Source organism: Pseudorca crassidens, chromosome 1 (assembly GCF_039906515.1).
Source record: "Pseudorca crassidens isolate mPseCra1 chromosome 1, mPseCra1.hap1, whole genome shotgun sequence".
NCBI classification, from domain to species: Eukaryota; Metazoa; Chordata; class Mammalia; order Artiodactyla; family Delphinidae; genus Pseudorca; species Pseudorca crassidens.
Window position 1 is genome coordinate 35,003,245 of NC_090296.1, and position 16,111 is coordinate 35,019,355.

At 50.3% G+C, this 16,111-nt stretch overlaps 1 protein-coding gene across 3 annotated transcripts in view; it reads left to right on the plus strand.

Annotated features, from left to right (window-relative positions):
* TMEM229B (transmembrane protein 229B) overlaps window positions 1-16,111 on the plus strand; it is a 40,093-nt gene that overhangs the window by 10,303 nt on the left and 13,679 nt on the right. The window contains exon 3 of one of the 3 annotated variants that reach the window (XM_067732800.1): window positions 14,833-15,014. In XM_067732800.1, the coding sequence (XP_067588901.1) occupies window positions 14,888-15,014 (127 nt within the window). In that variant the 5' untranslated portion in view covers window positions 14,833-14,887. Of the gene's footprint in view, window positions 1-14,832; window positions 15,019-16,111 lie in introns of those variants that run through there. The other 2 variants (XM_067732797.1, XM_067732798.1) reach the window with 2 other exon arrangements.

Genomic DNA, 16,111 nt, shown 5'->3' on the forward strand with positions numbered 1-16,111 from the left:
TAGCATCCAAGCCAGCAGGCTGTGCTGTTCCTTTTTTCCCAGTCCCCAGGTGTCCTCAGATGGGGAGGACACATGAATCAGTTAGCTATCCCATCTTGATTGAAGGACACGTTTTTTTTTAACCTTTCATCCCTATTTGGCAGTGACGGGCATGCCTATGGGAATTTAGGCCACCTTTCCCCTCCCATTAAATAACCAGCCCCTCTCAGATTCGGAGCCCTAAGTATTTCTGGCCTGCCTTTTTAACCTATTACATACTGTTTACTCATCTTCTCATGCATTAAGAAGAGATTCCCCAGACCAAGCCTGGCACCTAGTTCTCTGACTTCTTCTAAACACATCACTGCCTCCAGATAGTCAAGCATTTGTCATTTCCCTGGGCCCTGCAGATGACGTGTGGTCTTCTACCTATTGTCATTACGTGCTGGAAAATGCTGAGGTATAGTATAATTTAAATTAATCGTGGAGATGAAATTTCCCAAAGGTCCCCAACTGAATAGTTGTCTTAAGCCCCATGGGTTGACCACGTCGTGTACCCATCGTTCAGGAACTTCATGTCCATATCTGTGAAAGATCATTGAATTTACTCTGTGGGATTGATCGTGTGAAGCCACCCTGATTCTACTCACCCCTCCATTGCCCTCAGCACTGCAGTTTCCCTTGCATCCCACAATCTGGGATGGTGCCCCTTTTTATTAGAACAATTATTTGTAATGCCTCCTAATTACCCCGAATAAAATTCATAGATAATATGACATACCTGTATACGTAAATTAAAAAAAAATCCATATGCCTAAACTGTATTAAGAGAAATAAAGGAAAAGTTAATTATAATACAATATCACATATTCCAGTATGTAATTGTTTGGGCACGACAACAGAAAACAGAAGGAAGGAGTCAGATGCTTGAACCTGTACATAGAATCACTGAGAATGTAACAGCTGCAAATGCCCACAAGATACAGGTGTGTTGTGTGGGTGACTCAAATACCAGGAGAGGTGACGCTGAGGCTTTTTCCCAGCTGGTGGACCACTCTTGGTAAAGTTCCAAACACACAGTACAGTATCCCCTCGACTTGTACTCCGGTGGCATTCCTGGACAAGTCAGTATATGTTAAAACCATGCAAAAATCCTCTGTTTATTTCAGAAAGGGAGTTTTGTTCTAGATGCCGATAATTATGAATGGGCTTTTCACCTCTGTGAATGCCTAGTGGAATGTTCTAAAGTTATCTGTGTGGGGGGGTTCTTTTGTGGGTTGTTGTGGGAACTGCAGGGTGTCTGGCATTCCAGGTCCCCACTGATAAGTACCTGTGGTACTCCCCACCCACCATGGTGCTGACAGAAGGCCCTTACCCCCGCCATCCCAGGGGTGACCCCATTGAGAACAACTGGTCTGGAAGAAGGACCAGGACCAGGAACTGGGAGATCTGTGTTCTGGGTCTGGGCCACAGCACCTTAGTACTTGTATGACCTTAACTCTGGCTACCTGGGTCTCCTCTCTGTAAAGGGATTATTATTATTATTTTGTTTATTTATTTATTTATTTATTTGCGGTATGCGGGCCTCTCACTGTTGTGGCCTCTCCCATTGAGGAGCACAGGCTCCGGACGCGCAGGCTCAGCGGCCATGGCTCACGGGCCCAGCCGCTCCGTGGCATGTGGGATTCTCCCGGACCGGGGCACAAACCCGCGTCCCCTGCATCGGCAGGCGGACTCTCAACCACTGCGCCACCAGGGAAGCCCCTGTAAAGGGATTATAATGACACACGTGTCCTTGGCCTTTGGGATTGTGGCTTGCTGTGCTCTCCCCATGACCTCAGGACAGCCCAGAGCAGCCATGTGTGCCCCACAATGTATGTCCCAGCCACAAGCTCTCCGTCGCTGTGTGTGTCTTTTATTTTTTTCTTGGCCTTGAAACATCCTTAGGTCTCTCTTACCTGGGAAAGAAGGAAGGAGAAAGGGAGAAGGGATGCCTCCCCCTGCCCCCATCTCTACATCTCCAGCAGATTTTCTCTCTCCTTTCCTTCACGAGTAAATTTCTCAAAAGAGTCATCTGTCCACACTGTCTCAGTCACCTCCCTCTGCAGTCACACCTCCTTCTTAAATGGTCCCCAGGGAGCTCTTTCTGCTAAACCTCCTCGGTCCCTGTCTGGCTTGCCTCTGCCGTTGACTGTGACCCCTGACACTCTCCTGCCCCCACTTCCCTGGCGGGGCCCCTTCCTGGTGTCCTCCTCCCTCCCTGGCCTTTCCACAGGCCCCTTCACAGTACCTCCTCCTCTGCCGGCCCCAGATGTCACCCCTTGCACCTTCTCCCCAGAGGGTCCTCCCCTCTGCTGCTCCATCCAGCGGGGGTCCCAGACCTGCCTCCAGCCTAGAGTCCTGTGGGCATCTCACACTTAGAGCATCTGAAATGCAGTTCATTGTGGGTCACCTCCGATGCACATCTTTGCCGGCATCCTCTTCTCTCAGGGAATGAGCCTGCTATTGCCCAAGTCAGAAGTATGGATGCCATTCTCTCTCTGTCTCTCCCCCTCTCTCTCCCCTACTCCCTCTCTCTCTCTCCCTCTCCTCCCCCACCCACAATAAATCTCTCCTGTCAGTCCTGCTTTTCTTTTTTTTTTTTTTTTTTGCGGTACACGGGCCTCTCACTGTTGTGGCCTCTCCCGTTGCGGAGCACAGGCTCCGGACGCGCGGGCTCAGCGGCCATGGCTCACGGGCCCAGCCGCTCCGTGGCATGTGGGATCTTCCCGGACCGGGGCACGAACCCGCGTCCCCTGCATCGGCAGGCGGACTCTCAACCACTGCACCACCAGGGAAGCCCAGTCCTGCTTTCTTAATAGCTCTGGAGTCTTCGCTAATTCGCGGTGGCTGCTTGACCCTTGTTGGCATTTAGGATTGCGACCTCTACTTACTGTTTGTCTGGATTAAGATCTTCAGAGGCTCTCAGCGCTGACAGGCTTAGGGTCCCCTAGGTAATTAAAAATAAGTTAATATAATTCTAAATTATAATATAAAATCATGTACTTAGAAACAACATTTATTTGTGCGCTGAAGCCACAGTAGCTTCTTTCTGATTCTCACTCATTTTCTCTTCTTTAGAATAACTTCCTCTGGTGTCCCGTCGTGGCTGGTGCCCTCAGTGTGTGGCTAGTGGGCCAATCCAGGATCACTTAGAAAGTCAGCCACCTGTGGCCCGAGCTTGGCCCTTGGCCTCTTCGGTCTTTGCGTGTACCTGGTGGCATGACATAGATCCTGGGTAATTGTTTAAGGAGCGTGTGAAGGAATGCATGAATAATGAGATAAACTTGAAGTAGGTTCATTTAAGTAAAAGGCACTGTCAGAATGGAGGCTATTATTATTTGTAGGCTTCTGCTATTTGACGCTACAGTAGAATTTCCACTGTCGTGCTTCAGCTTTCATACTCCAACCCACTTAGCATTGAGTAGTCTGTACATAAAAGATGCATATAAGGATTTCTGAATTAATAAATAAATGAAGTTGTGCAATGAGATGGTTTGCTCGATTCCCTTTCCTGCAGTGAGGCTGCTTAAAGAGACTCCATCAGCTGCCTCTTGTTTAAAGAGGTGCATTATTTAAAGTGGCTACCCCTCCTCATAGTACCTGGGGAGGGAGGCTGTGCTTGTGTGTGGGGAGGGGAGGGGAGGGGAGGGCAGGGGGTTTACTCTGGAGTTAGGTGGTGGTGATGGTGGTGGGGTGTGGGAAACAGAGCATCTACCCTAGAAAGCCTGCATGAGATCTCAGAAGGGATGAACGTGGTCTAAAGGCCTAAAGTCAGACAGAATGAATAGGACTGACCACACATTTGCGGGGGGGGGCGGGGGGGAATGAAATACCATGAAACACCTTGAAGGCTGTGGCTTAAAAAATATAACCTGACTCGTTAGTATGGGCTTGTGGACAAAACAGGTGTCAGAACATCTCCAGAAAATATTAACTACATATAAGAATAGATCCAAAAGGTTAACCAGTTCTGTCCTGTGGTACTGATAGGGCGGCCTCCTGGAAGATTGCTGATCTTGGGTAGAGGAAGGAGTAAATAGGTGGAGAAGTAAGAAAAGGGGAGGGCCCCATTGGAGAGGAAATGTGTCTGTGAGGGACATTGTGACAGGGCTGGAATTTGGGGGCTGGTGTAGACACGTGAGGACAAATGTCCTCCCTGGATTCACCCTCCATGTCTGCTCCGCCCCACCCCACCCTGTCTAATGGAAGGGACCCCTTTGTTGTTGTTTTTTTCTCCAAACTTTTTGTTTTAAGTCCTTATTGAATTTGTTACAATATTACTTCTGTTTTATGTTTTGTTTTTTTGGCCACGAGGCATGTGAGATCTTAGCTCCCCAACCAGGGATCAAACCACACCCACTGCATTGGAAGACAAAAAGTCCCAACCACTGGACCGCCAGGGAAGTCCCTCTCCAAACTTTTTATTTGGAAGTAATTTCAAACTTACAGAAAAGTTGCCAGAATAGTACAGAACACGCATATACTCTTTATCCAGATCCAGTATTTTTTAACATTTTGCCTCATTTGCTTTATCATTTATGTTTTCTCTCTCTCCCTCTTTCACCCTCTTTTTCCTGAACCTTTTTTTTTTTTAAATTTATTTATTTTTGACTGCGTTGGGTCTTCGTTGCTGCGCATGGGCTTTCTCTAGTTGCGGCGAGTGGGGGCTACTCTTCGTTGTGGAGCGCAGGCTTCTCATTGAGGTGGCTTCTCTTGTTGTGGAGCACGGGCTCTAGGCATGTGGGCTCAGTAGTTGTGGCACTCAGGCTCAGTAGTGTGGCTCTCGGACTCTAGAGCGCAGGCTCAGTAGTTGTGGCTCTCGGGCTTAGCTGCTCCATGGCATGTGGGATCTTTCCGGACCAGGGCTCGAACCCATGTCCCCTGCACTGGCAGGTGGATTCTCAAGCACTGCACCACCAGGGAGGTCCTTTCCTGAACCTTTTTAGAGTAAGTTGCCTACATCATGGCCCTTTCTCTCTGGATATTTCAGTGTGGATTACTAAGAATAAGGATATTGTTTCACAGAACCTTCAGTAAATTGAACTTTGATATGATACTTTTATCTAATCTGCTGGTTATCTTACAGTTTTGTTGATTGACTTAATAACGTCCTTTACAGCATTTATTTCCTCTCCAGTCCAGGATCCAGCACTGCATTTAGTTGTTATGTCTCTTTAGTCTTTTCATCTAGAACAGTTCCTCAGCCTTTCTTTGTCTTTCATGACATTGACATTTTTAAGAATATAGCCGCCTCCTCCTCCCCCTTTAAAAAAAATAGAATGTTCTTCCTTTTGGATTTCTCTGCTGTTGCCTCACATTTAGACTGAGTTATACCCTCCTGGCTAGCATACACATGAGTGATGTTGTATCTTTTTCATTGTATTACATCCAGAGGCACCGGATGTCCATTCGCCCCTTACGTGTGATGTTAAGTTGGATCACTTCGTCAAGGTGTCCGATCTCTTCACTGTGCATTTACTGATTTTTCCTCGCTACTAATAAGCAATCTGTGGGGAGACAACCTAAGACCATATAAATGTCTTACTCCTTATCCACATTTTGCCCCGAGATTTACCAGTCATCCACCCTGGGTTTGCAGGTATTTCTGGATCCCAGGCAAGGCATGGGAGGTCAAGTTATCTGCGACCAGGTGACCCACTTTCGAGGGCATCACCCACATGGGAGGACCTTGCTGTGCTGTGCCCAGCCCTGCTGAGAAACCACATTTCCACAATAGTTTTCCTCTTTCTACTCCCACCAGGATCGGAAGCTAATTCATCGTTCATTCAACTGACACATAAGAATGTTCTTACGAAAGTTTCTCAGCTTTATTTGGGCACATTGGGGTATGGGACGAAAGCTAGTTCCCTCTCGGTGTCTTTAAGGAGCCTACCATTGAGTTGGGGAGACAAGACTTGGTCACTGAAAGGTAAAGGACATGTAAGTTGTCAGTACTGTGACCCCACAGGACAGCTCAGTGAGAGCTGTCCTATGACCCTGGAGAATTAAGTGCCCTTAGGAGTTTGGGGGAGGAGGGATCAGAGTGGGTTAGGTACGATGAAGGGACATTTCATTAACAAGGGTAATCTTTGGGCCTTAAAGGACAGGCAAATCTGGGTAAATAGCGATAGATAAGGGCATTCCAGGAGGGGAACAGTGTGCACAGAGACCCGGAGACAGGAGCATGGATGGAGAAACTGGGGGACAGCAAGTTATGTACCAGTCTGGATGGGGCCAAGGGTTGGTGTAGGGGGCAGGATCTACCCCCTCACTGAGCACCTACCTCGCACCAGGCATTTTAAAAAATAACTTTCCCGATTCTGAAAGTAACACATGTTTGATATAGGAAGTTTAGAAAACTAGTTTTTCTATATAAAGAAACACTTTAATGAAGTCGCTCTATTCTTTCATCCAGAGATAAGTGGTTAACCATGGTGTATTTCCGTCATTTCTGAGATCTTCATCATCCTTCTGGCAACAGCTTCGTTTGGGTTCATAGACTCAGTAGCCCCTGTTATCCCTCAGAGGATATTAATCATACTTTGGAAAACATTTCGTTCTGGTGACTTTATTGATTTTGTTTTCCAGCTGGAACTTCTGTTCTCTAATTCGGTGCTTCTTTGGTTGCTTTGGTTTTTGTCAAATGTTTGCTAAGTCTTGGTTGTGTTTCTTCTCCCTTTGTATTTTCAGGTTTTTTAGTCACCTCTGTGTGAAACCTGATTCCGCGCTCTAGAGCCAGCTGCCCCTGGTTGTGGACAGGAGGGTGGGATGTGCCTGCTGGGGATGCAGGAGCCGTCTACGTGTCCCCTTGCCTCCCTACCCTAACGTCCCGGCAGGAGCCTGGGTGGAGAGGTGGGGCAGGAGCCCGCTTGCCTGGCTCCTCCAAATCCTATGACCAACCACTCAGGGCGTCTCCTGGGCCCCTAATCTCTCCAAACTTGGACCCTGCAGAGCCACTCCTCTGACTGAGTGTGGAATCCTCAGCCGCACTGCTGGGGTTCAAATCCTAGCCCTGGCACTTACTAGCACTATGACCTTGGGAAAGCTGTGTAACTCTGGGTCTTATCTGTAAAGCAGGGAAAATAATAGTCTGTATTTCAAAGGATTTTTGTGAAGGTTAGATGAGATAATATGTGCTTAGAACAGCGTCTGGCACATATATGTCCTGTATGAGTGTCATTATTATTATTATTCCATGATTTTATTTTGGGGGTTGTGGTTTCTGTATCTGTTTATTCTCATTTGCTTCCATCTTCAGGGAGCCCATATAATTCCCTCGCTTTCTGGTGCTGTAATGGATTTATTCTTCTTAGAAAATGTCTTTTCTGTCATTTTCTAGGACTTGGGGGATTTAGGCATTTGCCCCTGGCCTGCCATCTTGATATAGTCATACATTTCCTTCAAGTTCTTTCTCTGTGAGCCTGTATGAGTGTGTTATTGTTATCTGTAATACATACATGAAGGCGTCCGCTTCCATCTGTGTCCACTCACCCAGGAGCCTGGCCCAGGGCAGGACTCGCCACCTGGTCTGGGTTCCTGGATGCTGACTCTGTCCTGTGCAGGCCTGGGAGGTGATGAGTTCTCTTCTCGGCCTTCCTCAGGCTGGTCTGAGGCGTCCTAGTGAATGTAATGGGTCCTCTGCTTCCTTTGTCAAAAGGAATGTTAATTATTTTCAGCAGTCTAATTACGTGCCTAATGAGAGCCTGACTGAGATAACATTCCCTTTAATTACTCTTGCCTAAGTGCCGTTTGGAGCCATATTTGAGAGTGTTGCAGGGCTCGGTACTTCCACAGTAGATGCAGCTGTCTGGCGAGAGGCTGAGTGAGGGGCCAGGGTTGCTGGGCTTAAGGCCCACGGTGGAGGGGCCTGCTGCAGTCAGTGCCCAGCCCGGTGTATGCTGGCCTTTCCTCTGGGCCATTACTTAAAGAAAAGGGACAGTCAGATTGGGTCATGTATGGAGCAAACAGCACCCATCACGGCACCCCCAGAACAACTCATTTCTCGGTCTTCCCCCCCAACCCACCTGCCCTTCAAGCTCCTCTTGGCCAGGCCCCTCGCTCTTGCAGGACCTGCCCCCGTGCCTTTCCCTCCATTCAACACTTGGATTTTGAGTCCCTACCGTATGTCAAATTTTATCCAGGACATGAGGATGCAAAGGTAAGGAACTCGTGGTCCAGATGGCTTTCTAAAACAAAAAATTTGATCATGCCCTTCTCCTCTTTGGCCAGGAGAAATGCTACATGTCTGACCCCTGCCCCCTTCCAGGGTTTATCTTCTGTACTTCCTTTGGTGGCCTTCCTTTTGTTCTGATGTGGTGTCTTTCAATAACCAGGACTTCATGGGTAGACCCTTGGAAGGCAGCTCTCCCAAGCCCCTGGGTGGGCTTGAGTAGGCTGGAAGGGACAGCTTACATGAGATTGTCTGCCCTGAGAAAAAAGGGCAGCTCTAGGTGGCCCACTGCCATAGGTAAATTAAGTCCCCTAATTCCTGTCTGCACATCTGCACCTCCCATGAATGGTGTAGCAGGGGGAAAGTGCTGATGAAACCCTTGGCCCTCCCATTTTCTAGCTGTCAGTTAACCTCTGAGCTTCCCTTGCCTCCTGTCAATCAGAGTTAATGCCTGCTTCATGGGCTCATGGAGGGGACTCATGAGATGACCTGTGTGACACCTGCCTGGCACATAGAGGGTACTCAATAAATGGTTTGGAGTTTTTTAAATAGTCCAAGCAGCACCCCCTACACTGAGTTATAGCCAGAGACTCAGAGGCTGGCCTCATTTTACCCATGGCCAGAGCCCTCTCCTGGCCTCTTGGATAAAAGTCACTCTTCAGACAGTAGACAGTGACTTTCTTGGAACAAGGGTTCATCCTCCCCCATCTCACAATGGCAGCCTTGGTTAACTAGGCTTGAGGGAGAGAATGAGGGCAGTGGTGTCTGTTCAGAAAAGAAAGAGGATTTCCAAGAGCAAGGAAGCTCAGCTCAGCTCAGCTTTAGGTCTGCGTGTTTGGCAGCCTTCTCGTCACCCTTGGTAAGTTCTAGAGCAATGTCCAGTGGAACTTTCTGTGATGATGGAAATGTTCTACATCTGCACTGTCCAATATGGTAGACACTTGCCACATGTAGCTATTGAGCACTTTAAATGTGGCTAGTGAGACGAAGGAACTGACTTTTTTTATCTTATTCATTTTTAAAGTTAAATTTGAAAGAGTCCCATGTAGCTAGTGGCTCTCAAACTGGGTAGTGCAGTTCTGCAGTTTTCAGAAAAATATCTCTCTGTGCACTTCTTGATCTTGGCTTGGGCCTCATCTCTAGGCTACTAGTTTTCTCATGTCCTGTTTTCAGAAGTCAAGGTGTGCTAGTTGCTGGCAAGGACCAGGTAAGTCAAGGGGAACTGACAAAATCAGTGACCAGGAGGGTGATTTGGAGCCCCCAGAGCTATAGCCATCCCGCTGAGATTCACCCACCACGCCAGGCATCCGACTTTCTTATTTGAGATTCTGCCCCTTACTGTCTGCAAAGGGCAGAGCCACTGGCTTTCACAGCAGCAGAGATGGGTAGGTGGTGCTCAGATACGTGACTCTCGTGCCAGCTAGGTGTGTTCCAGGTGAGGAGAAACCATCTGTGCTAGTTAGAATTTTCTTGATTGTAAGTGACAGAAAATCCAACAAACTACCTGGAGTAAAAAGGAATATTTACCTTCTTGTTAAGGTGAAACACCCAGGCTAGAGAGGACCTGGTGAAGTTACTTAAATTCTTTTGATCAGAAACAGATGGAAATTCCAGACCATGAGTTAAAGGATTTCACCTTCCCTTCATGTGTTAATAAAATTGCCAAGCAACAGCTGATGAGGAATTCACGGTTTCCAGCCCCTGCCTGCAAGAAGAGTCTTCAGTTGACTAGCTACATTTATTTGGCAGTTGGGCACTTTGCCCTGACCTAGTTGGCCCTGTAGGGATCACCAGATGACCCTTGCGATAAGGGGCAGAGAATGTCTGACCCCTAATTACACAAACTTTAGCTTCTCTGGCCTGGCTGTTTCTCAAACTTGTTTAGCTTGTTTCACTTACTGTTCCCCCTGCCTGGAATGCTTTTCCCAAAGCTCTTTGCTAAGCTTCTTTGTGTCTTTCTGATGTAGGCCCTGATGCTAGATCCTTAGAGAAGTTTAAGACTCGCCCTCCTGCATCTAATTTCTTTCTGTCCCCTTCCAGGCCTTTGCCCTCCTTCGTGGCCTGATACCAGACATTACAGTATGTGCTGGCTGGCTTACTTATGGTCTGTCTCCCCACAGAACTGTGAGCACCAAGGGGGCAGGAACCTTGTCTTGTTCACACGGGGTACAGTGCCTGGCCTTCACCAGGTAGTCAATCTTTGCTGGAATACAACCCCTCGTATAAACAAACCAGCCTCCACAGGACTTCTGGGACCGGGTCCCCTGGCTGTTTAGAAATCTCTGGGGGTGGCTTGGCTGTAGCAAGCTGTGAAAAGTAGGGCATTGGGAGTCGCGCTGTTGAGATGCTCCAGATTTGTCCTCCGAAAGACCAACTGGGCTTCTTTCTGCCTCCACCGGGGAGGCAATGAAGGGGCAGGTGCGGTGGATTCACCTGTGGGACACCCGAAGGATGTGGGCCGTCATAGGGAGAAAGCAGATAAATTCCCGGTCACTTTGCGGGTGAGGCTGTGAGTCCGCTGCCTGTTCCTGTCCAGCTGACAGAAGGAGCCTTGCTGGTCTCACGTGATGAGGATTCCAGGGCCCCTCAGCTGCCGCCTGATGGGATCTGCACAGGGGATTATTGATGAAGGCGAGGTGAGGCAGCTCTTTACAGTAACACATGCCTTGCTCTGGGATGGCAGCCAGGCAGCTAATTAGAGAGCCCAGCATCTGTCCAGCCTTTCAGGCAGTGAGCAGCAGCTACACAGTGCCAGGGGGTGGGATGGGAGGGAAAGGAAAGGAGCACAGGGCCAGAGGCCACCCTCTAAGGCGTAGGGGGTGGGTGGTCGGGGTTGGTTCCGGGGGGGACATTGGGAGGGGTGTGTCAGGTGGAGTGGGCTGCATGGGGAGGAGGAAGGAAGAAGAGGAGGTTGTCAGGACAGGGTAGCCTACAGGTGAGACAGAAGAGAGGGTGATGAGATGTCCAGCAGGCAGGGTAACCCAGATTCCAAGCCCAGAGTGAGGGGCATGGAATGGAAGGACATGGCCAAGTGGAGGGGAGGGGGGGGTCCATCCCCTATCTACACCCTTTCTTCCGCATGCCAGCCAGGCCCCAGGGCCTGGGTCTCCTTGCTCCCAAGGGGGAGCTGACCAGATACAGCCTTTCCCCTGGTCGGGGGGGGGGGGTTGGCATTCCAATTGCATCTGTAGCTGAGCACGGTCACTCCTTGGTTTGGGAAGTTGCCAATCCACTTGTGTTCAGGGCTGGTCTTACTACAGGACAAGTAAAAGCAGTTGTTCTGGGTCAAAAGGGAGGAACTGGGGAGGATTTGAAAAACCAGAGGGCTCCCCAGTGGGTCTCTGGGGCATCTTCTCTTTACTCTATGGGCACCTGGGTGGGGTGATTTGGGGAAGAGGAGAATAGGAGAGAAAAAGGGATAGTGTTTGCCTGCCACTTCCTGGCTTCACTCTTAGGTTCCAGGCCATGGAGAAGGGTGGTGGATGGGGGTAGATTTGATTTTGAGGTTCCGGTCAGAGAAGCAGAGATGCAATCCTGCAAGCCCAGCTTACCTTAAATAGTTATAGGGGAGGAGAGAGAATGATGCAGAGGGAATTTCCTGCCAGCAGCTGCTGGTTAAACCTCTTTGGGAAATGAATCCTACATATATGGAAACTGGACGCTTCTTTGGAGAGTGCCAGCACATTGTAGAAATAACAGAATAGGCACTGTTATTCTCTGACCTGAGCCTGAGCTTGGCTCCTTGCCCATATGAAAGCCTGCGGTGTCTCCCGGGATGCCTTGGACGCTCTGTTCCTGCCCCATCCCTCCTCATGTGACATGTCTTCTGTACTGTCCAGACCCAAGGCACTCACCCCATCTATCCTCACCTCTCAGCCTGGGTGATGGCTCTTGGAGGTGGGAGAAAGGATAGCGAGGACCCTCCTTTCTTCCCTGGTCTCCGGAGACAGCCCTGCCCATTGTAAACCAACATTTATGGTGCTTTGTGGGAGAGAACCCTTCCATGATGGTGGCCTAAAAATTAGAGAACACCAGACATCATTATGTTTGGTTAATAACACTGGATGTTGCAATCACCCAGTAATTTAGTTGGATCCTTCTCTACCTTGCTTGTCCCTCCATCCAACAGAAGTTTCATGGTCTCAAGGAATTCATCATGTGGAGGGGGAAACAGACACATAATCATTTTAAGATGGGGCAATATGTTTCAATAGGAGGCTGTTCAGAGTCCTGTGGGAACATCAGTGATTCACCTGGGGGGCTGTGGGAGGATGGCATCACAAAGGAATGAAGAGGGGGCAGGGTCTCAAAGGAGGAGTGGGTATGGTGGGCTGCAGAGGAGGGCAGTTAGAGAGGTCTTGAAATTGCACGGTAGTCTCTGCCCCTTCAAGCTTCTGGGGCATTGGGACATGTTGAAGGAGAAGCTGGACGGACTTGGCTGTACGTTTACAAATAAGCTGCTTACAGGATGGACTAAGTAGATTACACCGAATGAAGGATGAGTGCATGCAGATGTGTGCCTTGAGAATGAGATTGGGATGGAAAGCACTTTGAAGGTATGCTATATGGCAAGAGGGGCGACTCTGGAGCCCGAGGACCAGGGCTTGAATCAAATGTATGGATTTAGCCTAATCTCTTAATATCCTGAGGCTCAGTGTTTTCATCTTTAAAATGCAGCAGGGCTGGGGACAGGGTGGGGGTGGGGAGGTAGGATAATTCCTGCCTTCCCTGCAGGAGTCTGGGGAGAATTATGAGAGGTCATATACTTGAAAAAGTACAAGTACTACCACATGTTAGTTGTATAAGGGCTCTTCACACATTCCTCTACTCCAAAAACTTCTGGTTCAGGTCATGCTGTCCTCAAGGGAGCCTCATGCCCTCTACACCGTGGGACCCGGTCTAAGGGGCCCGAGGGTGTCAGAGGGGTCTGGGGACAGCTTGTGCACTTGGAGGCAGAGGTGGGACCCCATCACCTCCTCGTCCAGCTCTTCCCCTGGGGGAAGAGCCTGCAGACCAGGAAGCAGGAGGTGTCCAGCATGAGGCTGGCCCCAGGAGGGAGCCTGTTCTGACTGCCACGCTTCATCTGCCAGGGCGGCAGCCTAACCAGCCTCGGGCTCCCAGGGCTAACCGTGGCGACCAGCAGGCTGTGCTGCCAGGATGTGGGCTTTGGTTTCTGTTTCTGTTGGGTTTTGACTAGTGCTGTTAATGCGGCCTGCTTAGGGCCCAGAGAAGGGGAAGTGCCCGTGGGGGGATCGAACTCCCCAGGCACAGGGTCACGGTGGTGCTGGAGATGGAGGGCGCGCTGGACATGCCCCTGATAGGTATGTTCCAGGGTGATCCCTGCCCATGGCCCGGCAGGCTGGGAGAAGGGAGGGGTGGGGACAGGTGGGGCAGGGTTGGGGGCTCCTGTTTGTGGAGGAGCTGGGGAGGGACAGAGGCCAGGAGAGCACAGCAGCCCGCAGCACTTCACCCACTCTGTCCTTCACTTCTCTCAGTGCAGAGGCCCAGGGGAGAGACCCGGGGGTGCATGCCCTCCCTGCCTGCAAGCACAGGTGCACACAGTGAATTTCAGGTCCCCAAGCCCTGCACTTTCACTTCTCTTGGCTCCCCTGCTGCCTCGCAAGTTGTCACCTTCGGGAGCAAAGGCCCGAGTCACCCCTGCTCAGAGAGCCTGGGGGGTTGGGGGAGGGAGGAGGGTGGCCATGGGCATCAGCGCAGGGTGGTGCCTCTGTGGCCCACCCTGCTTGGTCGTCCACTGGGGGATGCGGGCAATTCCCTCCGCCGGTCACACACTATTCTCAGCTTCTGAGCAGCCGGTCCATCCCTCTGTAGGGCTGGGCTGGATCTGATCTCTGTCCCTGGGCTCGTGCAGAAGGTACAGTTTATCCAAGGGATTTTCAGGGAAGCTTCAGCACCTTCATATTAAAGCAAAAACAATGTCGAAGTCTCTATCAGATGGTCAAGTCTTAGGGCTCTATTAAAAATATGTATGTGGCAAGGGGCATTATAAAGTCAGATTTATATCAGCTTATAGTCAATTACCGATGTTAATAGGAAGGGTCTCGACAACAATAATAAAATAATAAAATGAAATAAATAGGAGGGCAGTGGGATTGCGGGTAGAGGGTTTTAGCACACGTTTTGTTGGTGTGCTTGTTTTTGCACGTGTAGTTGTGCTTGGCTCCCCAAATGCAAACAAATGCTCTACATCGTCTGTCTTCCGTGAGGTTCTTGACCGCCCTTGAGAACAGATGTACCCACTACAGGGGGAAGGTGAGAGTGTAATTTGAAGCTAAATTGAGAATGGAGCTGGATTCTAAAATTATATCCCTGCTCAGATTTACAAGTGTGCACACACTTCACTCATGGCACAAGAAGCACCGAGTCCTAGCCCCCATGTGAACTGCCTGGGATCCATTCCAGGCTCTCATCTCCGGATTAACCAGACCTGGGCAAGCGGGATGGCAGAGAGGAGGTGGCAGGCTCCAGGAGAGGCCCCATGGCCTGGGTGTGATGAGTGTCAGGCGCTGAGCCTGGAGCCCGGAGCTGTGGTGTTCGCCTCGAGGCCGCCTCTCTGGCTGGCCTGGTGGCTCGGAGCTGGGGATAGTTTAAGCTAATGAACTCCTCCTCTTTAATTCCAGGGACAAATGGAAGCCACCCATCCACTAGCCGAGGATCAGCTGAGCCCTGGGGCTGATGCTTGCCCACACTGTTGAGAATGGCACCGAGGCCCAGCCAGGCACCGGGACAAAGGTTAACCCGGGACACTCCTGGACAGTGATCCTGATGTCTGGTCGGAGCCGCGCACTCAAGGGTGTGATAAGTGAGTACGTTACTGGCTCCCAGGGGATCCCTGGCCCTTCCTGCCTCAGCAGCATGGGCACAGGCCTGAAGGTTCCAGTCCTGAGCCTGCTTCCGGTCCAAGGGCCTGTCACAGGGCTATGGTCCTGGAATGGGAGGGGGTTTTCCAGCAGTTTCAGGCCGTGTCACATGCTAGAGCCATTGTATAGCCACATGGCCTCTAAGAACTGGGTCAGACCCAGGTGGGCTGACATGAGTGATGTGAGACACCCAGCACTTAGGAGATGGCATCTTCCCCAATTCTCTTTCTTATCTGTATGCTCATGGGTGCTTTGGGCCCTGGGCTTCACCTCTGTGCAGTGGGAACTAGATCTCACCTAGGCTTCCAGACTCTGCCCAGAAGCCATGAGTGGTTTGTGTGGCCTTGGGTAGAGCATCCAGGGCACTGGATGGTGAAGGCTTTGTGGTGCCTTAGCTGCCATAAGCGTGGCCACCAGGGGGTCAAGAGGAGCAAGTTCTCTGCTGCTTCTGCCATGTTTCAGCCATATCTCCTCCTCAGTCCAGAGGAGCGGCATGTAGGGCGAGGGGCCCCCTGGCTGGGGAGTCTCACCTGTCCTCACACAGCCTTTCTTTCCAGCCTCGGCCTCTGGCTTTTCCTTGATGATGCTTTAAAAAAATGACAGTTGGCTGCTCTCCCAAGCCCCAGAGGCTGTCCGGCCTAAAGGCTGTTCTGTCTGAAGAGGACAGACAGTCCCACTGTGGGACCGGGGGCCGGCAGGCAGAGAGCTCCCCTGGAAACCAGGGCAGGGAGCGCTGGTGGGTTTGTACTCGGACAAGTTTTAGGAGCTGTTGGCCTGGTCCATGGGAGCCCAGAGCCCTTAGCTTCTATGTAGGAGTTTGCAGAGAGGGAAAGGGTAACCGGGTACTTCTCAGCTTTAGATAGATCTTGACTCCACTGCTAGTTGAGAGTTTAAAACTCAAGGCTAGAATCTATTTTTCAGTCAACCGAGGCTTGCAAAATCAGTTTGTGATTGGAGGGTCTTTCAGGAAGCGTGTTACCGAGTTGATTTATAGCCGGGGTGGTGTGAGAGAGCCTGGACTGTGGGAGTGGGGTGGGGG